Source organism: Poecile atricapillus, chromosome 1, assembly GCF_030490865.1.
Source record: "Poecile atricapillus isolate bPoeAtr1 chromosome 1, bPoeAtr1.hap1, whole genome shotgun sequence".
NCBI lineage: Eukaryota > Metazoa > Chordata > Aves > Passeriformes > Paridae > Poecile > Poecile atricapillus.
In genome coordinates, this window is record NC_081249.1 from 124,563,924 (window position 1) to 124,579,729 (window position 15,806).

Here is a 15,806-nt window from a genome sequence, read left to right on the forward strand (position 1 = left end):
TTTGTTTTGGTTTTGGGTTGTTTTTTTTTTTTATGGTCATAAAAATTCAAGTAGTTTGTTTCTTAAATATTAAGTTACATTCCAATTCTGCTTTCTTTTAAAAGACTTCTGTAATAAAATCACGACTTTCATCAGCACAATTACTAGTTGATTTACTTTGGCATACCCTTCTCTGCCTAGAGAGACATGAATGACACACTTGACTGTTAAATGAGGTATTCAAAGACTTGAGGAAAATGGGTTTTCATCTTCTTTTAAAGTTAACCTTGTGCCAAAATTTTGTAGAGGCTGTGGAGGTGATTATTTCATATTGCATAAATGTCACTTCCTTCACGTAGACGTTTTGAAAGGGCATTCTTTGGTCATCACATCACTTCCATTTTAGTCAGGTTTGCTCTTGGCCCAAATGGAAGCAAGCTACCTTTTTATTGTTTGCTAAATGAGGAAAATTTTCCTTATTATGTATAAACTATGTCAGTGAATTTGTACTTCAGACATATGAATTAGAAATTAGCTAATAAATTTCTAAAGTGGGAAAGATTACAGCAATACCTGTCTAGGAGAAATCATGAGAAGATACAGATATATGAAGATATATGTATATACACACAGATGAATATGTGTTATTTTTACCTGATATTGAATGATTAAAGATTATGTTGTGTGTCAGAAGGATGCCAGAGGAACTCCATAAGGCAGAAATGAAATTACAGTACATTAAATGGTTTTGCTTATTTACTTCTTTGTTTTTTCTTGCAGGATTGTTCATCTTCAGAAGAATACAGCATTGCTGCAGCATTGCTGCCTCTGACAACTGCCTTCTATAGGGTAAGTTTCTATTGCAAACCACAGCTATTTTGTATTTTTTTTACATCACATACATTGTTAAAATGGAGAAAGGCATGATAGGAGATACATGACAGGTAGGAAGATTCATTCTAAAATATATGAATGTCAATGAAAGTCATCAAATAGAGTGGCATGGTCGTTATTCCAGAAGGACATTTATTAATGTTGGGTCATTATGATGATGAGACATACACCCAGAACTAAATGCAGGCTACATGATGGGTTAGAGAATTATCATTGAATTATACTTAGTCACTAAAATAATAGAAAATAATAATTTCTGATGTTACTCTGTAAAACTTATTTATTTCAGTACTAGTGTGTTTAATTTGGCATGTTAAACATGCACTGGCCAATTTAATGCAATGGCCACTGTAGTACAGTTGGCCAATAAAGTACTTGGCCAAAAGTACAAGTTTTCAGTCTGTGTAGTTGTTAATTTTGGAGGATATTATGAATGGGTTGTTTCAACTTTATATTTGTTTTCGATTTCTTGTTTGGGTTTCTTTCTGGGGAGGAAAGTACATAATGTTTGATAGTGGCAAAAGACAATATGATAGTAAATACAAAAGTGTAAATAATGCGAATTTTATAAGTAGTTATTTAAGAAGCAGAACTCTTGTAGTATGACTGTATTTGTTTTAGTGTCCCAATACAGTAGTGTTTTCACCAGTTCTGGGTAGCTCCAGTCCTGCTTTTTAGGATGTACATACCTGAGGAGATAAGTTCAGAATGTGGACTTGCTTGCAGTATTAAAGAAATTTTATTTAATGTGAATGTTGTTATACAACCCAATTTGTGAAATAAGTGCTTAGTCATTGGTAACTGGTACACTGTGATATTGCAGAACAGTAGTTGCTTTGACAGCTTATTTACACATTTGTGCTATAGAAATTGAAAAATGCAACCTTCCACTTTTCAGATGGCTAATGAAGCATTTAGGAGTAGCCAGAAGTAAAATGCAAAAAGTTCCCTATTTTAGCTGAATGGAAACCAAGGTTTCTGCAACAAAAAGCTGAGAAATCAGTTATTTTTAGTTTAAATTATATATTATCATCCATTTCTGGGTTTTTTTTAAACTAGAAATAGATTCTGTCATGTTGTTTTTAGAATTAAAAATGTCATAATTTACCAATCATGGAAACCAGAATCATCTGTTGAAAGCAAGAGCAATTTTGACAAACTTAAATGTGGAGAAGATTTCTTGACATTTCTTATTTAAACTACTACTTAACAACGTGTACAGATCATGAAGTGGCAAAAAAAGAGGAAAAATCCTCTTCTAATTATTTGAACTGTAAAAAAGTTTTATTTAAATGTGTTTTAATTTAGTTGTGGGGTACATAATAACCCCCAACTGCTTTTAGGGAAGAGTGCGCAGGGTATTTTCATTCTATTATGTAAGGTAGCATGGTGAGATGGTAAATTTTTCAATCCCATCAAATAGACTTTCTCCCATCTTTAGATCAAAAGTTATCTTTTTCTCTTCCCTCTGGTTTGAGTCCTTCAGTAGCAGATTTGTTCTTTCACATTTGCTGCTGCCACAAATACTTAATTTGAGAGAAGAGCTAATGAGCTGCAGAAATTTCCCTCTTCCCTATTTTATTCTTACTACTGCATAAATTCTACATTTTGAAGAAACTTCTGCATTCTTTTTATTTTTACTGGTTTTTAGTTTTCCTTATAAGAATAGCCAAGAGAGTCTACATAGCTGTTTACCTTGAGAGGTACAGGGAGTGTTTTGAGGTGTTATAGCAGTTTGGTTAGGTTCCTACCTAAGTTTGATCAAGTAGGCAAGCAAAAACAACCCAAACAAGACAATAAGAGACTTTTAAATGTTGTATCAGGAGGTTTGAAATAAGCTTAAACAAGTTTTGATTTCACCATCAAGCAGATAAAAAAATCTGGATTAAATATAAACTATATTTAAGTAATTTCGTCTACACGCTTGTATTTTTTGGTAGGGGTACCAAGATCTCACACCATTTCTCTCACAGAAAGTTCTCTAAAATCTTTTTTTAATAGCCTAGACTATTTAACTCTAAAAATACACTCAGGAAACTGTGAGTCCCAGGATGGAAGAAGCATAATGAGTTTTTTAATGTGCCTGACCTGAATTAAAAATTAAAATAACCTGACTATTAACTTGCAAAAGCCAGCTGTTAATGCATAATAGAAAAAGAATTTTGTTTTTCCCAGATCTAATCCTCAGGTTCAGTGATGGTCCCCTTTGGTATGTCCCATTAGATACAATTCTTTGGCAAAAGGACTTATTTTGGCATACAACTATTCATACTAAACACAAACTGACACGCTGTTCAGAACATAAGATTATTTGACTAACTTTGCAGTGATTAGTTAAAATTCAGATTAACAGTTTAAGGTTCAGTCTGAATTGAATTTATAGTTTTGAGTTTTGGGGGTTTTTTTTAGTGAAAAAATTATACTTTTTGGAGGAGGATTTTTCAGCTTCTCTAGAGGTTTTCAAAATTGTGTCATAGACTAGAGTGAATATGTTCTACCTGGCATGAACCTGTGCTTCAACAGGAAGAATTCTCTTACCTCTGCCGTATGATTGTGTTGATGCTTCCCAAGGATGAAGGAGAGTGCATTTGTTTTATTGGTGTTTCTCTTCTCAGAATGCCATGTTTAATGGCAGTAGCCTGTTAAATCTCATTTCACCCCTTTTGAGACTGGACAATGTCCTTAGTAGCCAGGAATAGACAGGAATTGTGCATCTGACAGTGGCACAGGGTTCCATTTGTGTGTACATTGGTGTGATTGCACAGGCAGCGCTCCAAATCAAGTTATCAATGACAAAATCTGTAGTAAATCTAAAAGTCTAGTAGAGTTCTAAGAGTATATAGAATTCAGTCCAGCCTGATATTTTACCATCTATGTTTGCTGTGACATTTTGATGGGAAATCATGATGGGATTTCATGTCACAGCCTTTCATTGTTAGTGTAATTCCTGTTGCTTCCAATGAGGTAGTAGAGAGAAGTTACACAACATCACAGTTCCTTTATGGAAGGACTGTTGTGTTCATGAAATGTTAGGCTTCATTTTATTTATCTAAGACAAAGCAGAGCACAAATGAAACAATTTCCTGTGCTTCCTAAATAACTTTGCTGTGTTTTACTGAACATAGTGCAGTCACCAAGTGTTTGAGGTGTATAAATAACGAGAAGGACATGGTTTTGTTTGAGTTCAGCAGATAAGCCAAGAAACTGGGCAGTAACACAACTTAAAACTTGGAGGTGATGTTGGTAAGATTCTGGAATGGTTGTGTCATGCATTAGCCTTGAGGGATTTTAAAATATTTTTGGTAAAACAGCAGAAAATTTTAAGAGGGGAGCAAGCTGGCATGATGTAACCCATCTTGTCTTAATGCCTTTGCTTGTTTAGAAACTAGTCTAGGGTATTTCTACACAGATCCAATTAAAATTACAAGAAACATCACACTGTGTACAGCGTGCTAGAAGCTCTTGGGATGTCTGGTGAAATTTCAGAATTCTCCCTGAAGTCTGGTGAGTGATCTATTGTGAAACTTGATCAGGCAGGATTTGATCGCACTCTAAGTCAGAGCTGATGGGATTAAAGTCATAGACAGGAAGTCAGCACTGGGTGCATATTTGTGGCCTGGAGTAATAATTGAATTTTTCTAGAAAAAATAGTCCCAGTGCTTTTTAAAAATTTTAAATATTGGACACAAGCTGTTAGCAAAGTGTGACTCATCAGTGACAGTGGACTTTGGTGTGTACTGTTAATGTCACAAAAACAAACAAATTTTTGCTTCTGGGTTAGAAAAAGGTTTTAGTTTACCATTAGTAAGACCGTTGGAATTTTGTTTAAAATTGAAACAATATAAATAAAATGTATTTGTACGTGAAGATAAAAGAATTTTTCCATGTTTTCATGGTACGAATGACCCGTGCTTATTTGCTATGTGGTTCACTTCTTCTGTGGATGAAGTGGAAATGTAGTATTCCTCGGTGCTTCGGAAAAGAGGTCTTGTTCTACGTGTGGGAAGAAAGGACAAGAGGAAAGGGACGTATTTTAATCATGTTTTCCTTTTCTTAACTCATCAAGGAAGACAATTTGACGGTTGCGCAAGCGGCATTGTCAGATTCCCAGGGTTTGGATTCCCTGCTTCGTTCTGGGTCCTTGCCAAGGTGGCAGGATGTGGTGAGCCCCACGCTGCATTACTGGGAGACTCAGAGTGCACACAGGCAGGATCAGTGGCAGGCACCAGTTCCAGCCTGTCCTGGACAACAACACAGGGAGCAAACTCCGTCATTCCCCGCTGCTACCCCAGGCAGAGGCCACCTCTCCATCTGCAGCTGAGCTGATGTTTGACACTGATCAGCCTTCCTTGCATCCTCTGAACCTTAGACACAGTTGTGTTCCCCTGTGAACCTGATTGTACAGGTTATAGTAACATTTCCTACCCCTCAGGGATCTTTTCCAAAATATTATAACTAAAATGTTATGGTTAAAAGTGTGTATGATCATCTGTGCTTCCTTTCTGAGTATATTCTACCACACTGCATAACCCACAGTAACGCACTTGCGAATTTTTTGTTGTTTGGCATTCAAAGGTGTTTGAATAAAGGAAGTGGCATAATAAAAATATCCTATTCTGAGAGTATCTCCATGTAGATATTATGAATGGGTTTCCACATTTATAAACAAGCATTTCTTTAAATTGCAATGTTCAGAGCAGTATTATTTTTGAGAATCACAGGTGTTTAATTTGAATTTCTGAGTCAGTTGTTTTAATGGTTTGATATGTACTTGGAGAGTGCTGATCCAGTTTAGGCAAAAATAACCCAAACGCAACATTTCACAGTTATATATTGCATTCAAATTGACATTTGTCTTTTAGCAAGATGAACTGGAGACTGCTTTATAATTTTTATGGGACTAAATTATGTAATTCTTGGGAGGGAGAGAGAGAAAACTGATTTTTTTTTTTTTTAATGCTTCTAAGCCACAAAGTTTCAAATAAAATTTCAGTTGGATACTGATGTGAATTTTTTTTGTAGAGCTTGAAATGGAATGAGAGAAATGAGTCTGCAGCTTTGCAGACTGGGACAGGCTGAAATCCTTTGGATATGGCATCATTGGGCTGTTCATGTGCTTGGCTGCCCATTTTTTATTTGTACTTCATGTTCCTGTGCCTTTGTTGAGAATGAAATATAATTACATAAAATAGGAGACTTTCTTCAGAGTTTTTAAAAGAGCAAAATTTGGTGTAAATAATTTAACTTAAAAACTTTGAATTATAGTACAGAACATTTCTTCAGGTCATCTTAAGAATTATCCTGGCAGCATTTTCATGAAGAAAAGGATTTTAGTCCAGGGGCTTTTTTCATAATCTTCCAGGTGATACAAAACTGTGCATTAAGTAAAAAGCTGAATTACTAAAAAAGCATGAAACTGGAAGTATTGCACATTAATGCACCATTAGAAATACTTCAAATGTTTTCCAAAGTGAAATATATATGGTGTTTTGCACAGCACAATGATAAAATGAAAGTAATTTGAGTGTGTGCTTTCCTAGCTGAAATGGATTACCAAGTTTCAGTAACAGTTATGGCAGGTACTCAATGGAAGAAAGTCTTTTCTCCTTGAAGTGCCTGAGTAAATGACTGCTCAACTCCAGAGCCTGTTGGGCATAAGAGGGATTCCCAGTTTCATGGATAAAAGCTTTCCCTGAGGATTTGAGGTGGTTCTAGTAAAATTCAGAAAGCTTATAATATTTTAATCATTATCATGAACCCCCCCTTCCAAGAGAGACCCAGTTCAAGGTTAATTATGTAACAGGAGCTTCATCATTTTTAATGTGCTCTTTGTTGTGTAGCAGCAGCTGCAAAGTCACAGGGAGGGCACCCCACAAAAGGCTGATGTGGAAAATCCATGGTGATGGGTCAAGAGTTTGATTGCATTTTTATGTCTTTGTCAGGCAAATTTTGCAGTTAGTGTCAGCTGGAATCAGTGGAATATTGGTCCACCTGTACTGTGGAAAACAGTGGAATAATTTGGTACTAACGTTATCTCTGTTACTTTATAACAATAGTATATTAGTGTTTATTTTAGAATTTATGTAAATAACAGGGAATTGCATAAAGCTATTGGAAAATGCAGTTAATTTAGAAAAGCAAAATTAGTGGTTTTTTTTACATTTAACATGAGTTTTGATTTTTAACTTTAATTTCTGCACAACTGTGATTGTCCCAAGTAATTGTCATAATCCTCAGCATGTTTTTAGCCTCCTGGAAAGCTAGGAAGACTTTCTGTAATGTGTTAGCTTTCTACACTGAAGTATTTTCATTCTTGCACCTAGTTATTATAGCTCCTTCTAAAACTTTCTGTCCTTCTCTGGTGTGCTTGGATTAAAATCACTTCTACTTTAAAATTGTTCACTCTTGAATTGCTGGCTTTGATTTAGGAAACTCCCATCGTGAAAGACTTCCTTTATTGTCTTGGCAAGGAGTTTTGTCTGCTTCCATTAATTTTCTTTTTGTATCTCTATCCTGCCAGTTCTGATACTATCTTAGTCTATGGAAATGTTTTTGTGACTGAAATAGTATTAAGCAACATTATTTTTAGTACTAAAATTATTTTGTTTATCCATTCTCAGAATGCTAATCCATTTAATATAGAAATACATTAAGTTGCCTGCTTAAAAAGAACATGGCTGTGTCATGTAATGGATAGTAGGGGGGAAGCTGAACCACAAAAAAATATTTACAACATTATTATCAAGTGTGTAAATAAGCTTTATTTGAATTCCTGGAAAATCCAGGAGCCTCAGCTGTGGACCAGAACTGGTGGTGCTGCCTTTGTACAAAAGAAGAGAAAAATGGAGATACTTACCCTCAAGAGCTTTTGAATTTCAAAGAGTATTTGAAATAAGTAATAATACTTGAAGCGAGACAGTTTGAAGCATTGGAAGGAAGCTATGGAGTCATCATTATTGTTCATGATTCATGACAGTCATCATTATTCATAATAGTCATCATTACTGTTGGTGATTCTGTGCACCAGTAAGTTAATTAGGGCTGAAGTTTTTAAAGACATGACCTAAAAACAGGATTTTATTGACTTTTCAGAGAGCATAATGTGGTTACTTGGCAGGTGCTTATGAATTTGAGTGGGGTCATGGAAGAGCATTTTTAAGGCAATGGTCAAAGTTCTGTCAATATTTCCAAATACTGCTCCAGTCAAAAGTTTTTATTACATCCATTAAACTCTATTAAAATTACATCATTAAAATGAATATTATTTTCATAGAAATATTATAGTTCAGTAAATCGTTTTTGTAAAAGTAAACATACTTTTCAAGCTAAAACAGGAATCTGAGGATTCTTGTTAGTTATGATTGAGTGGTTTTGCTGTATCCCTTGCACAGGCAGCCAAATCTAACCCTTAAGATTTTAGCCTGTGCACTTTGCTTCTGAATGGATACACAATACATGCCAGTAGAATACATTTTATGTCCTTGCAGTAGAGAATATCTGGATTCCAAAACTATTTTTTAGGTGGGGGAAAAAGAAATTAAACAGGAAAGTATAATACAAGTGCTTAGCATATTAATAGGAGAGACTAAGTAGAGAATGTTTTTAACATGTGTCTTTACAAGGAATTTAGGAAATTAATTACTGGGGTAAATTTGCTCTGTTGAAGAGTCTGGCTTTCCCAAAATGATAACATCATGGAAAACATAACTTAGCAATCTGTAGTTCCTTTCCTTAGTGGTTTGTGGGAGGAAGTACTTGGTCAGGAAGAAAAAAAAGGAAATTCCCCCCAATTAAGATACATTTTGTAGTAAATTTCTGTTTCTGAGGAACTGACCCGCTATTGCCTGGAATAAGGAGAAATCATTGGTTGCATTTCCTCTATATTGGATCACATCATTTGTAACTGATTTTACTTGAGCATGTTTTCTCCAAATGATACGTAACTCTGGTTTAACAAGTTTAAATTAGTTGTAGCCCATCTCTTTACGTTGTTACTTCTAGGGGGGATTACAGTGTTACAGAAATTCTGATTCACTTAGAATTTTCACCGTGAAAGAATTTCTGGTGGCTTAATTAAAATCTGGTAAAGCTTCTGACCTTAAAGCGAAGGAATGTAAATGAAGTAACAGATTCGCCTGTGCGTTTTCCATATGTGTAAATTCAACTTTGCCTCCTCATCACCATGTCCTTATCCCAGGGGAATGGAACTTCCTGCAGGAAAACACAATTTCCATCATTGAGCTCTGTTTCATTGTAGCACTACTATCCTTCATGATTTGAGCAGCATTATTTTATGTTTCCATGAGAGAGCAAATGCTTACAGATGCTAAGAGAGAAAAATAGCTGTTCTGTTTGGGTGTATTGTCTGCTTCTGTGTGAATGTCTCAGTTGCCAATCCTAGATAGCTCATCAACAAATTAAACTGTGACCAAAGAACTGAGGTGGCAAAACTGCTTTTCTTCCTTACACATCCAAGTGATTTAAGCCCATAATACTCTTGTTTTCATCCATATCACTGCATTTTTTTTCCATTTGCTGTTTCTATACCCTTCATGACAGTACTTGCAGTTGGAATTCTTGGTAGGATGCTCTTCTTGGCTTCCTCTGATTCATCACAGCTCTCTGAACTTGTGAATGCCACATCAGCTCATTGCCATGAGTTCATAACACTGTGCCAAGAAGAATTTCAGGGCAGGTGTGTGGCTCTCCTCTTCTTCACATGCTGCACATGCCAAAACTGCATCTTACCATTTGGTACAACTGCTCCTGACAATATCCTGCTCTGTAAGGCACTTCCATTCAGCACCTCCACAATCATTTTCTTTGTCTGCTGGTCAAACTGGATTTTGCTTAATCTCTCAAATTGCTTAGCTCAGAGTGCAAGCTCAGTTTTCTTGTCCATACTTCAAAAATTCTGCATAATATTTGGGTCCCTGATTTTGCCCATCCTCTTGCTTTCACCTGAACTGAGTTGTGTATTTATAATTTGTATTTATAATTTGTATTGTCAGGATGAGATCTACTACTGTTAAAATCCTATGAATTTGCAATTTATATTCTGTATTGTACCCTTATATCTTTCAAATTTGTTCATCCTCTTCTTGAGGGCTACTTGAGGACTATTGTTTTAATAGTTTCTTCAGATAAGGAAATACTGCATATTGAGAGAAATTCAGAAATAATTTGACCAGTGAAGGCCTAGAATGCTACCATAGAAGAAGTAAATAATAATTAAAGAACTACTAGAATGAAGTAACACAAGAACTTAAAGCAGATACTCTATTACCCCCGGGGGATTATTACATGCTTTATTTAACTGGGCTTTAAGTTACTTATCAGGCTGTCAATAATTCTAAGAACTAGTATTTGAATATAGATAAAACCCATAAACTTGTGAGATTTACAGGGTTTATTTTTTCACAAGCACAGACCTGGATAACAACTTTGTTGCTGTGGGTTATTTTTGTGGGTAGAGCCAATGCCACCATTCTGATGCACTCACAGGTGCACACTCACTGCTGAACCACCTGATCCAAAGGGATTCAGTGACTTTTTAGGAGATTTTTAAAATAACTGTGTCAAAGTTTGAAAAACTCTTCAGATGGATTCAACACTTCAACTGAGAATTTGTGAAATCTTTATCTGAACTAATGGATTTAACCCACCAAAACTCTATAGAGGGAGAAAAATCAAACTATTTCTCATCCACTTCGTGGAGTTCAGCCTTATTTAGAACTCTGAACTTCTTGTATGAAAATATCTTCTCTCTTTTTTGGGGGATCTGAACATACTTAGCTTTAGACGATTTTAGTTTCCTTTCTCTTTTTTTATAGTGGAACTATTTAAATCTCTTTTTATCTCTTTGGAGAAAGAACTATGTTATTTTGTGTATTATTTAATGTTACAAGGAACTTTGTATTAGCCTATATCTGTCTTGATAAATCTATGTAGAAATCTGAGGTATTCTGCATGGCTTTTAAGTAATGTCTAGTAAATTACACATGACCTTCAGGAATCTAGGATTAGAGACTGTGAGTAATTACATGTTTAAGTGACTTTTGCCAGAAAATGTATACAGTAAATAAAGCTCCATCCAGAATTACATCCCATTTTTGCAAAATTCTAGAATTCTATTGCCCTCTGCTGGTTTAGTGTACCTGGCTGTGATTTGGTAGCGCTGAATTATGAGTGAATTGACCTTCCCTTTATTTTTCATGGTGGAATAATAGTAGATAAACAGTGTGATGAACCACTTTGCTTCTCATTTTATTTTAAAATAGAAGTCAATCTTGAGTCTGGTTTGGTGGCTTTCTGAAGGCAGGAGAGGGGGCAAATTGTTTTCGTTTTTGTTGTTGGGATTTTCAGGTTGGAGATGAAGCTCAATTTAGTATTTCACTTCCTTTTTCTAAAGCAGTAAAATAGAAATTAACAGAAGCTTTCCAGTTCTTCCTTCATGCTTTTATGACATTTCCCCACACTCGTGTGCACAATACGTGTGGGTGTAATTTTATACTTCAGTCCAAATGGGAAAGCCATTCATTGAATTGAATTTTCTTGACTGATGTCATCCATGCAGCACACAGTCAGACTCAAAACCATATTCATATAGTTTTTGGAGTATGTGCGTGTAACGGCTTTAAGGTGAAAGAGAGTTTAGAATAGATAATAAGAATAAATTGTTTATTGCAATAGTGATGAGATGTGAGGGAAGGTTTCCCAGAGAAGCTGTGGATGCCCCATCCCTGGAAGTGTTCACTGCCAGGTTGGATGGGGCTCTGAACACCCTGGATGAGTGGGGGTGTCCCTTCCATGGCAGGGATGTTGGAGCTGGATGATCCTCAAGGTGCCTCCCAAGCCAGGCGTTCTGTTGTCCTGTGATTCAGGCACACACTGGGATGCAGTGTTACCTGCAGTGAGGGTTGCTCCTGGGGGACAACTCCAAAGTCTTGCTGGGTTTCCCAGGATCTGTGTGGGCACAGCAGAGGTGTGGCTGCAGGACTGGCTCGTAGAACGTGTTTCCATGCACAGCTCAGCTTGCATTGCCTGCGCAGGGGCAGCTGTTGCCTGCAGTGCCTGGTACCCACTTGTGATGTGCAGTAGGTGCTGACTGGCTGCATCTTTATCTCAGCAGCTCTTCCAATTAGCACTGCCACTGTGTCCTGATGGTCTGTAAGCCTGCACCTGCAGATTTCAGGGATGACTGTAACCAGCAGAGGAGAGGAAGAGCTTTGGCATGCAAAGGTGCTGCAGTAGCTTCCTCACAGAGGTTGGATGGATAATCCACAGCCAGTGATTCCTCATGGAGCTGAGCAGGAAGCTGCTCTTTGTGTTTGGTAGCACCCTCCTTCTCACTTGTTCTGCTTCATTCTCCCAGCAAATTTATCCAAACCAATAACTCAGGCTGTCAGTTGGAGACAGAAATACACTTGATTTCTGAAGTAAATTGTATTTCTCTAAAAAATAGTGCAGTATCGAGTCTGCCCCTTCATTTCCATAACTGAGAGACATGCAGCAAAATCCTGTGAGAAAAGAGCAGTTAGGTATATTCATACTTTGTTTTTATTCTTTTTGTTTTGAAAATAATTTTTTAACTTCATAATCAATAGTTGGATCCTCTGTTTTGCTAAAACAAAGTTCCTTCTTTAAGCTTTTGTGGTGTAGAGGGTAGTAACTGCTGAGTGACCAGCACAACAGATGCTTTTCTTTATCAGAACCAAACAATCTAGATAATTTAATGTTACAAAGACATTCTTTAAGGGCCTGGACCCCACAGCAAGTTTGGGAGTCTTGGAACTGGTGCATATTTCTTACTGAGCTGCAAATATCGTTTTCACAATCAGTGAAATCACAATCCAGTGTCAGGAAATGGGGAAAATTCTAGGAAGGTGTTATCCAGTATCTCTCAGTAGGGTGGAAATAATGGAAAGATAATGCCTGGATTCAGGAAGTTGCCTTTATAGTCAGACATTGGAAGTCCTAAACCTGCCTTGTATTTTCACAAGCTGTGGTATGTAATTAATTATTTTAATGGGGGTAATCACATGGTAATCATATGACAGGAGTAAACATATAGGTGTTTCATATGGAATTTGGGAAGGGAGTGTTCATGGGTTTTGAAGTTTCATTAATATATTTGAAGGACTGTGTCCTTTGTAGAAGTTAACTGATTTTCTGTTGGTTTTTACAATTTAGACCTCAAGGCTTTTTCTGTCATACTGACAGCTTTAGAATAAGGACTTCATCAGTTCAGAACAATTTTTATTATTTTCTTCTGGAGTCTCTTTTAAGCTGTCAGTCCCTAAATCCTCCCTTATAAGTAGGAAATTCTTTTGCTGCCTCCTGTGTTCATTCTGTCTGGCAGGAGTGAGTTATTGGGACAGAGAGAAAGAGCACAAATATCAGTGTAGTTTAGCTGCCCTACGGAGAGCTAGGTGAAGATATATTTTATATATGTAGTATTTCTTGATGGAAAACACCAAATTACTGCCCTACTTAAACTGGAGAAATTCTGAGCAAATTCTTTTGAATGCAGCAGTAAACACTGGGGCCCTTTTGATGTGTTAGTTGGATTTCTGTTCTAGGGAAATGGGCTGACTAAGCACTCTCAGCATAGAGAATATAGAGACTTCATGGAATGCTTATATTTGTACCAAGAATATTTTTAGTCCATGGATTTAGGCTGCATAGGAACAACAGTCTGCTTCTTGAGGTTGGTATTCTCACTGCTTCTTTTACAAACAAACTAACCCAAACAAGCAGAGAATCCAAAATGATTTTGCCCAAAATAACTGACAGAGCCAGGAACTGCAAGTCCTGATGTTGATTCCGTGCTCTGGCCACTATCAGGTTTTGCCATTTGTTTCAAAACATGCAGGTGATGAGAAGGATAATATTTATGATCACTGAGCCTTTTTGATGTGTTTTCTTTCATGCTTTGTAAACAAACTTCTTTTATTTGGTCTAGGAGTTATTGTCAATGTTGATTTATGTCGTTATATTTGAACATAAATCTCCATTGTTTAAAAATTATGTTTTGTACATGGCTGTTGGTGATTTTAAATTATGAGCACAGGAAGAGCATCTAAAAGCCCCTCAGCTTTCCTGTCATGTTTGCCCCATGTGAAAATCATTTATCTCATTTTTATTTCTTTAGACCCAGGATTAGGAGCTTAAACTTCCTTTTGAGTTTGTGTCAAAGATCTCCTCTTTTCTACCCAGTTTACAGAATTACCTGATTTCGGTTGAGGCATCAAAGGCAACTGCAGAGGTTGATGGTCAGTTCACTCCTTTGTGTGCATTTACTGCACAAATTGACGTGAGTTAGCCCTAACAGCTAGCTAGGCTTGAACAGATATTTTTTTTCTTTTATCCTTTTGGTTTTCCTTCCCTATTTTCTTTCCTTTCCCCTTTTTCCTTCCCTCTCTTTCTTGACATTCATACTCCCTTTTTGCAGATCTGTCTGACTGGGAATTCAGTCCCAGTGAAAAAAACAAATAATAAATCAAAATAAGTCATGATATGGCTTTAGCAGCAACCTTTGCTTTCAAGCTATGTTGTCCATATATTTATTCCATGATTTACCCATCATCCCTATTCCTCTGTAACACAGGTTTTGTGCATCTGGATTTTGAGGTAGGTCAATGCTTGGGCCAGATCAGTTAGTGGGCCCTGTAATGTGTCTTTTGTATGATTAGGTTTTTTCAAGGGAATATCCAGAAATCCCTACAAAGATCATTAGGACACTGTTTGTGCTGAGCTGTTCTGTGATTTAACAACGGGATCAGGCGTGGGAGATCAGTTATCATTTCCTGTGATCTGCCGTAAGCTGCACCACAACTGAAACTTGGGCATCTGTTAAACAAACCAGCTCTCTGCTCTCTCAGTCTGGATTGAATGAACAAAGTCACATTTAACATTATTTAAATAGATGTAGATTTCTTAACAGGTTACCAAGAAATTTTGATGAAATTCCACGTGATCAAATCAAAATTATGCTGCTCACTTTTAGATGGCTAAGCACAGGAAGGCACTTCAGTTGGGTAAATTTTATTAGCATGTCACACAGCATTTCCTCAGATGTAGAACTTTCAAGAACTTTTGATAGGGAATAAATACATGGCACATGATCAGGACTTTCAGCTCATGCTGTACTTGGAAGAGCACAGTGAGGAAAACACAGGCTGAAGAATTGCAAAACCAGAAATCAGTAAACCAGACTATAAAATTTTTGGTTGTAATTTCCTACCCTCCCATTTGAATGCCCAAGTGCCAGCTAGGGAAATATTATAAGTACTGGCTGTTCTGTAGAATTCTACAATTACAAATATTAAATGGAGTAGCAGTCATGCTCTCCAGGAAAGTGGTTCAGAATACAATCACTAAAGTAGAATTTAAGTTCTAGATACAGTGTGTGTTTCAGGTATGGGTAGTATTGTGAGTGATAGCCATTTAATGAGGCATCCAGTAATGTCCTTTATTCTTCAGTTCTGCTGCAGAAATAATCCTAAGCACAAATTTAGATGACCTGCTGCTTTGCTACATGCAGAATACAATACATTGTTTTGTGGCCTTATTTTTTCAGAAAGTAAGAGTGTATGATAAAGGATTTAATTCTTTATGATTTGGGTCATTGAAATAAATTTCTTTTCTCTGTATGTGGTTATCCAGAATATTAAACAACTCCCTCAGAGACTAGTGCAACCTAAATAAATAGATGTACTTGAAAAAAATGGTTCATTCATAATGACTAATGCTGTAACAATTCTGGGTTTGTTTGAGACTTTACAGTGATCCAAATCCTTGTGACTTCAAAGAACATACCCAAATTAGCACTCTTTCAGGAACTGGATTTGGGTCATGCAGTTCAGTAAATAACACTGAAGATAACGATTTATCTAATCTTCTGCTGTTTATTGGAAGGACTCAGTTGACAC

At 36.5% G+C, this 15,806-nt stretch overlaps 1 protein-coding gene across 6 annotated transcripts in view; it reads left to right on the plus strand.

Annotated features, from left to right (window-relative positions):
• SBF2 (SET binding factor 2) overlaps positions 1–15,806 on the plus strand; it is a 232,333-nt gene that overhangs the window by 167,203 nt on the left and 49,324 nt on the right. For all 6 annotated transcript variants that reach the window (XM_058858387.1, XM_058858401.1, XM_058858419.1 and 3 more), the window contains exon 17: positions 760–828. In XM_058858387.1, coding sequence (XP_058714370.1) covers positions 760–828 — 69 coding nt within the window. The remainder of the gene's footprint in view (positions 1–759; positions 829–15,806) is intronic.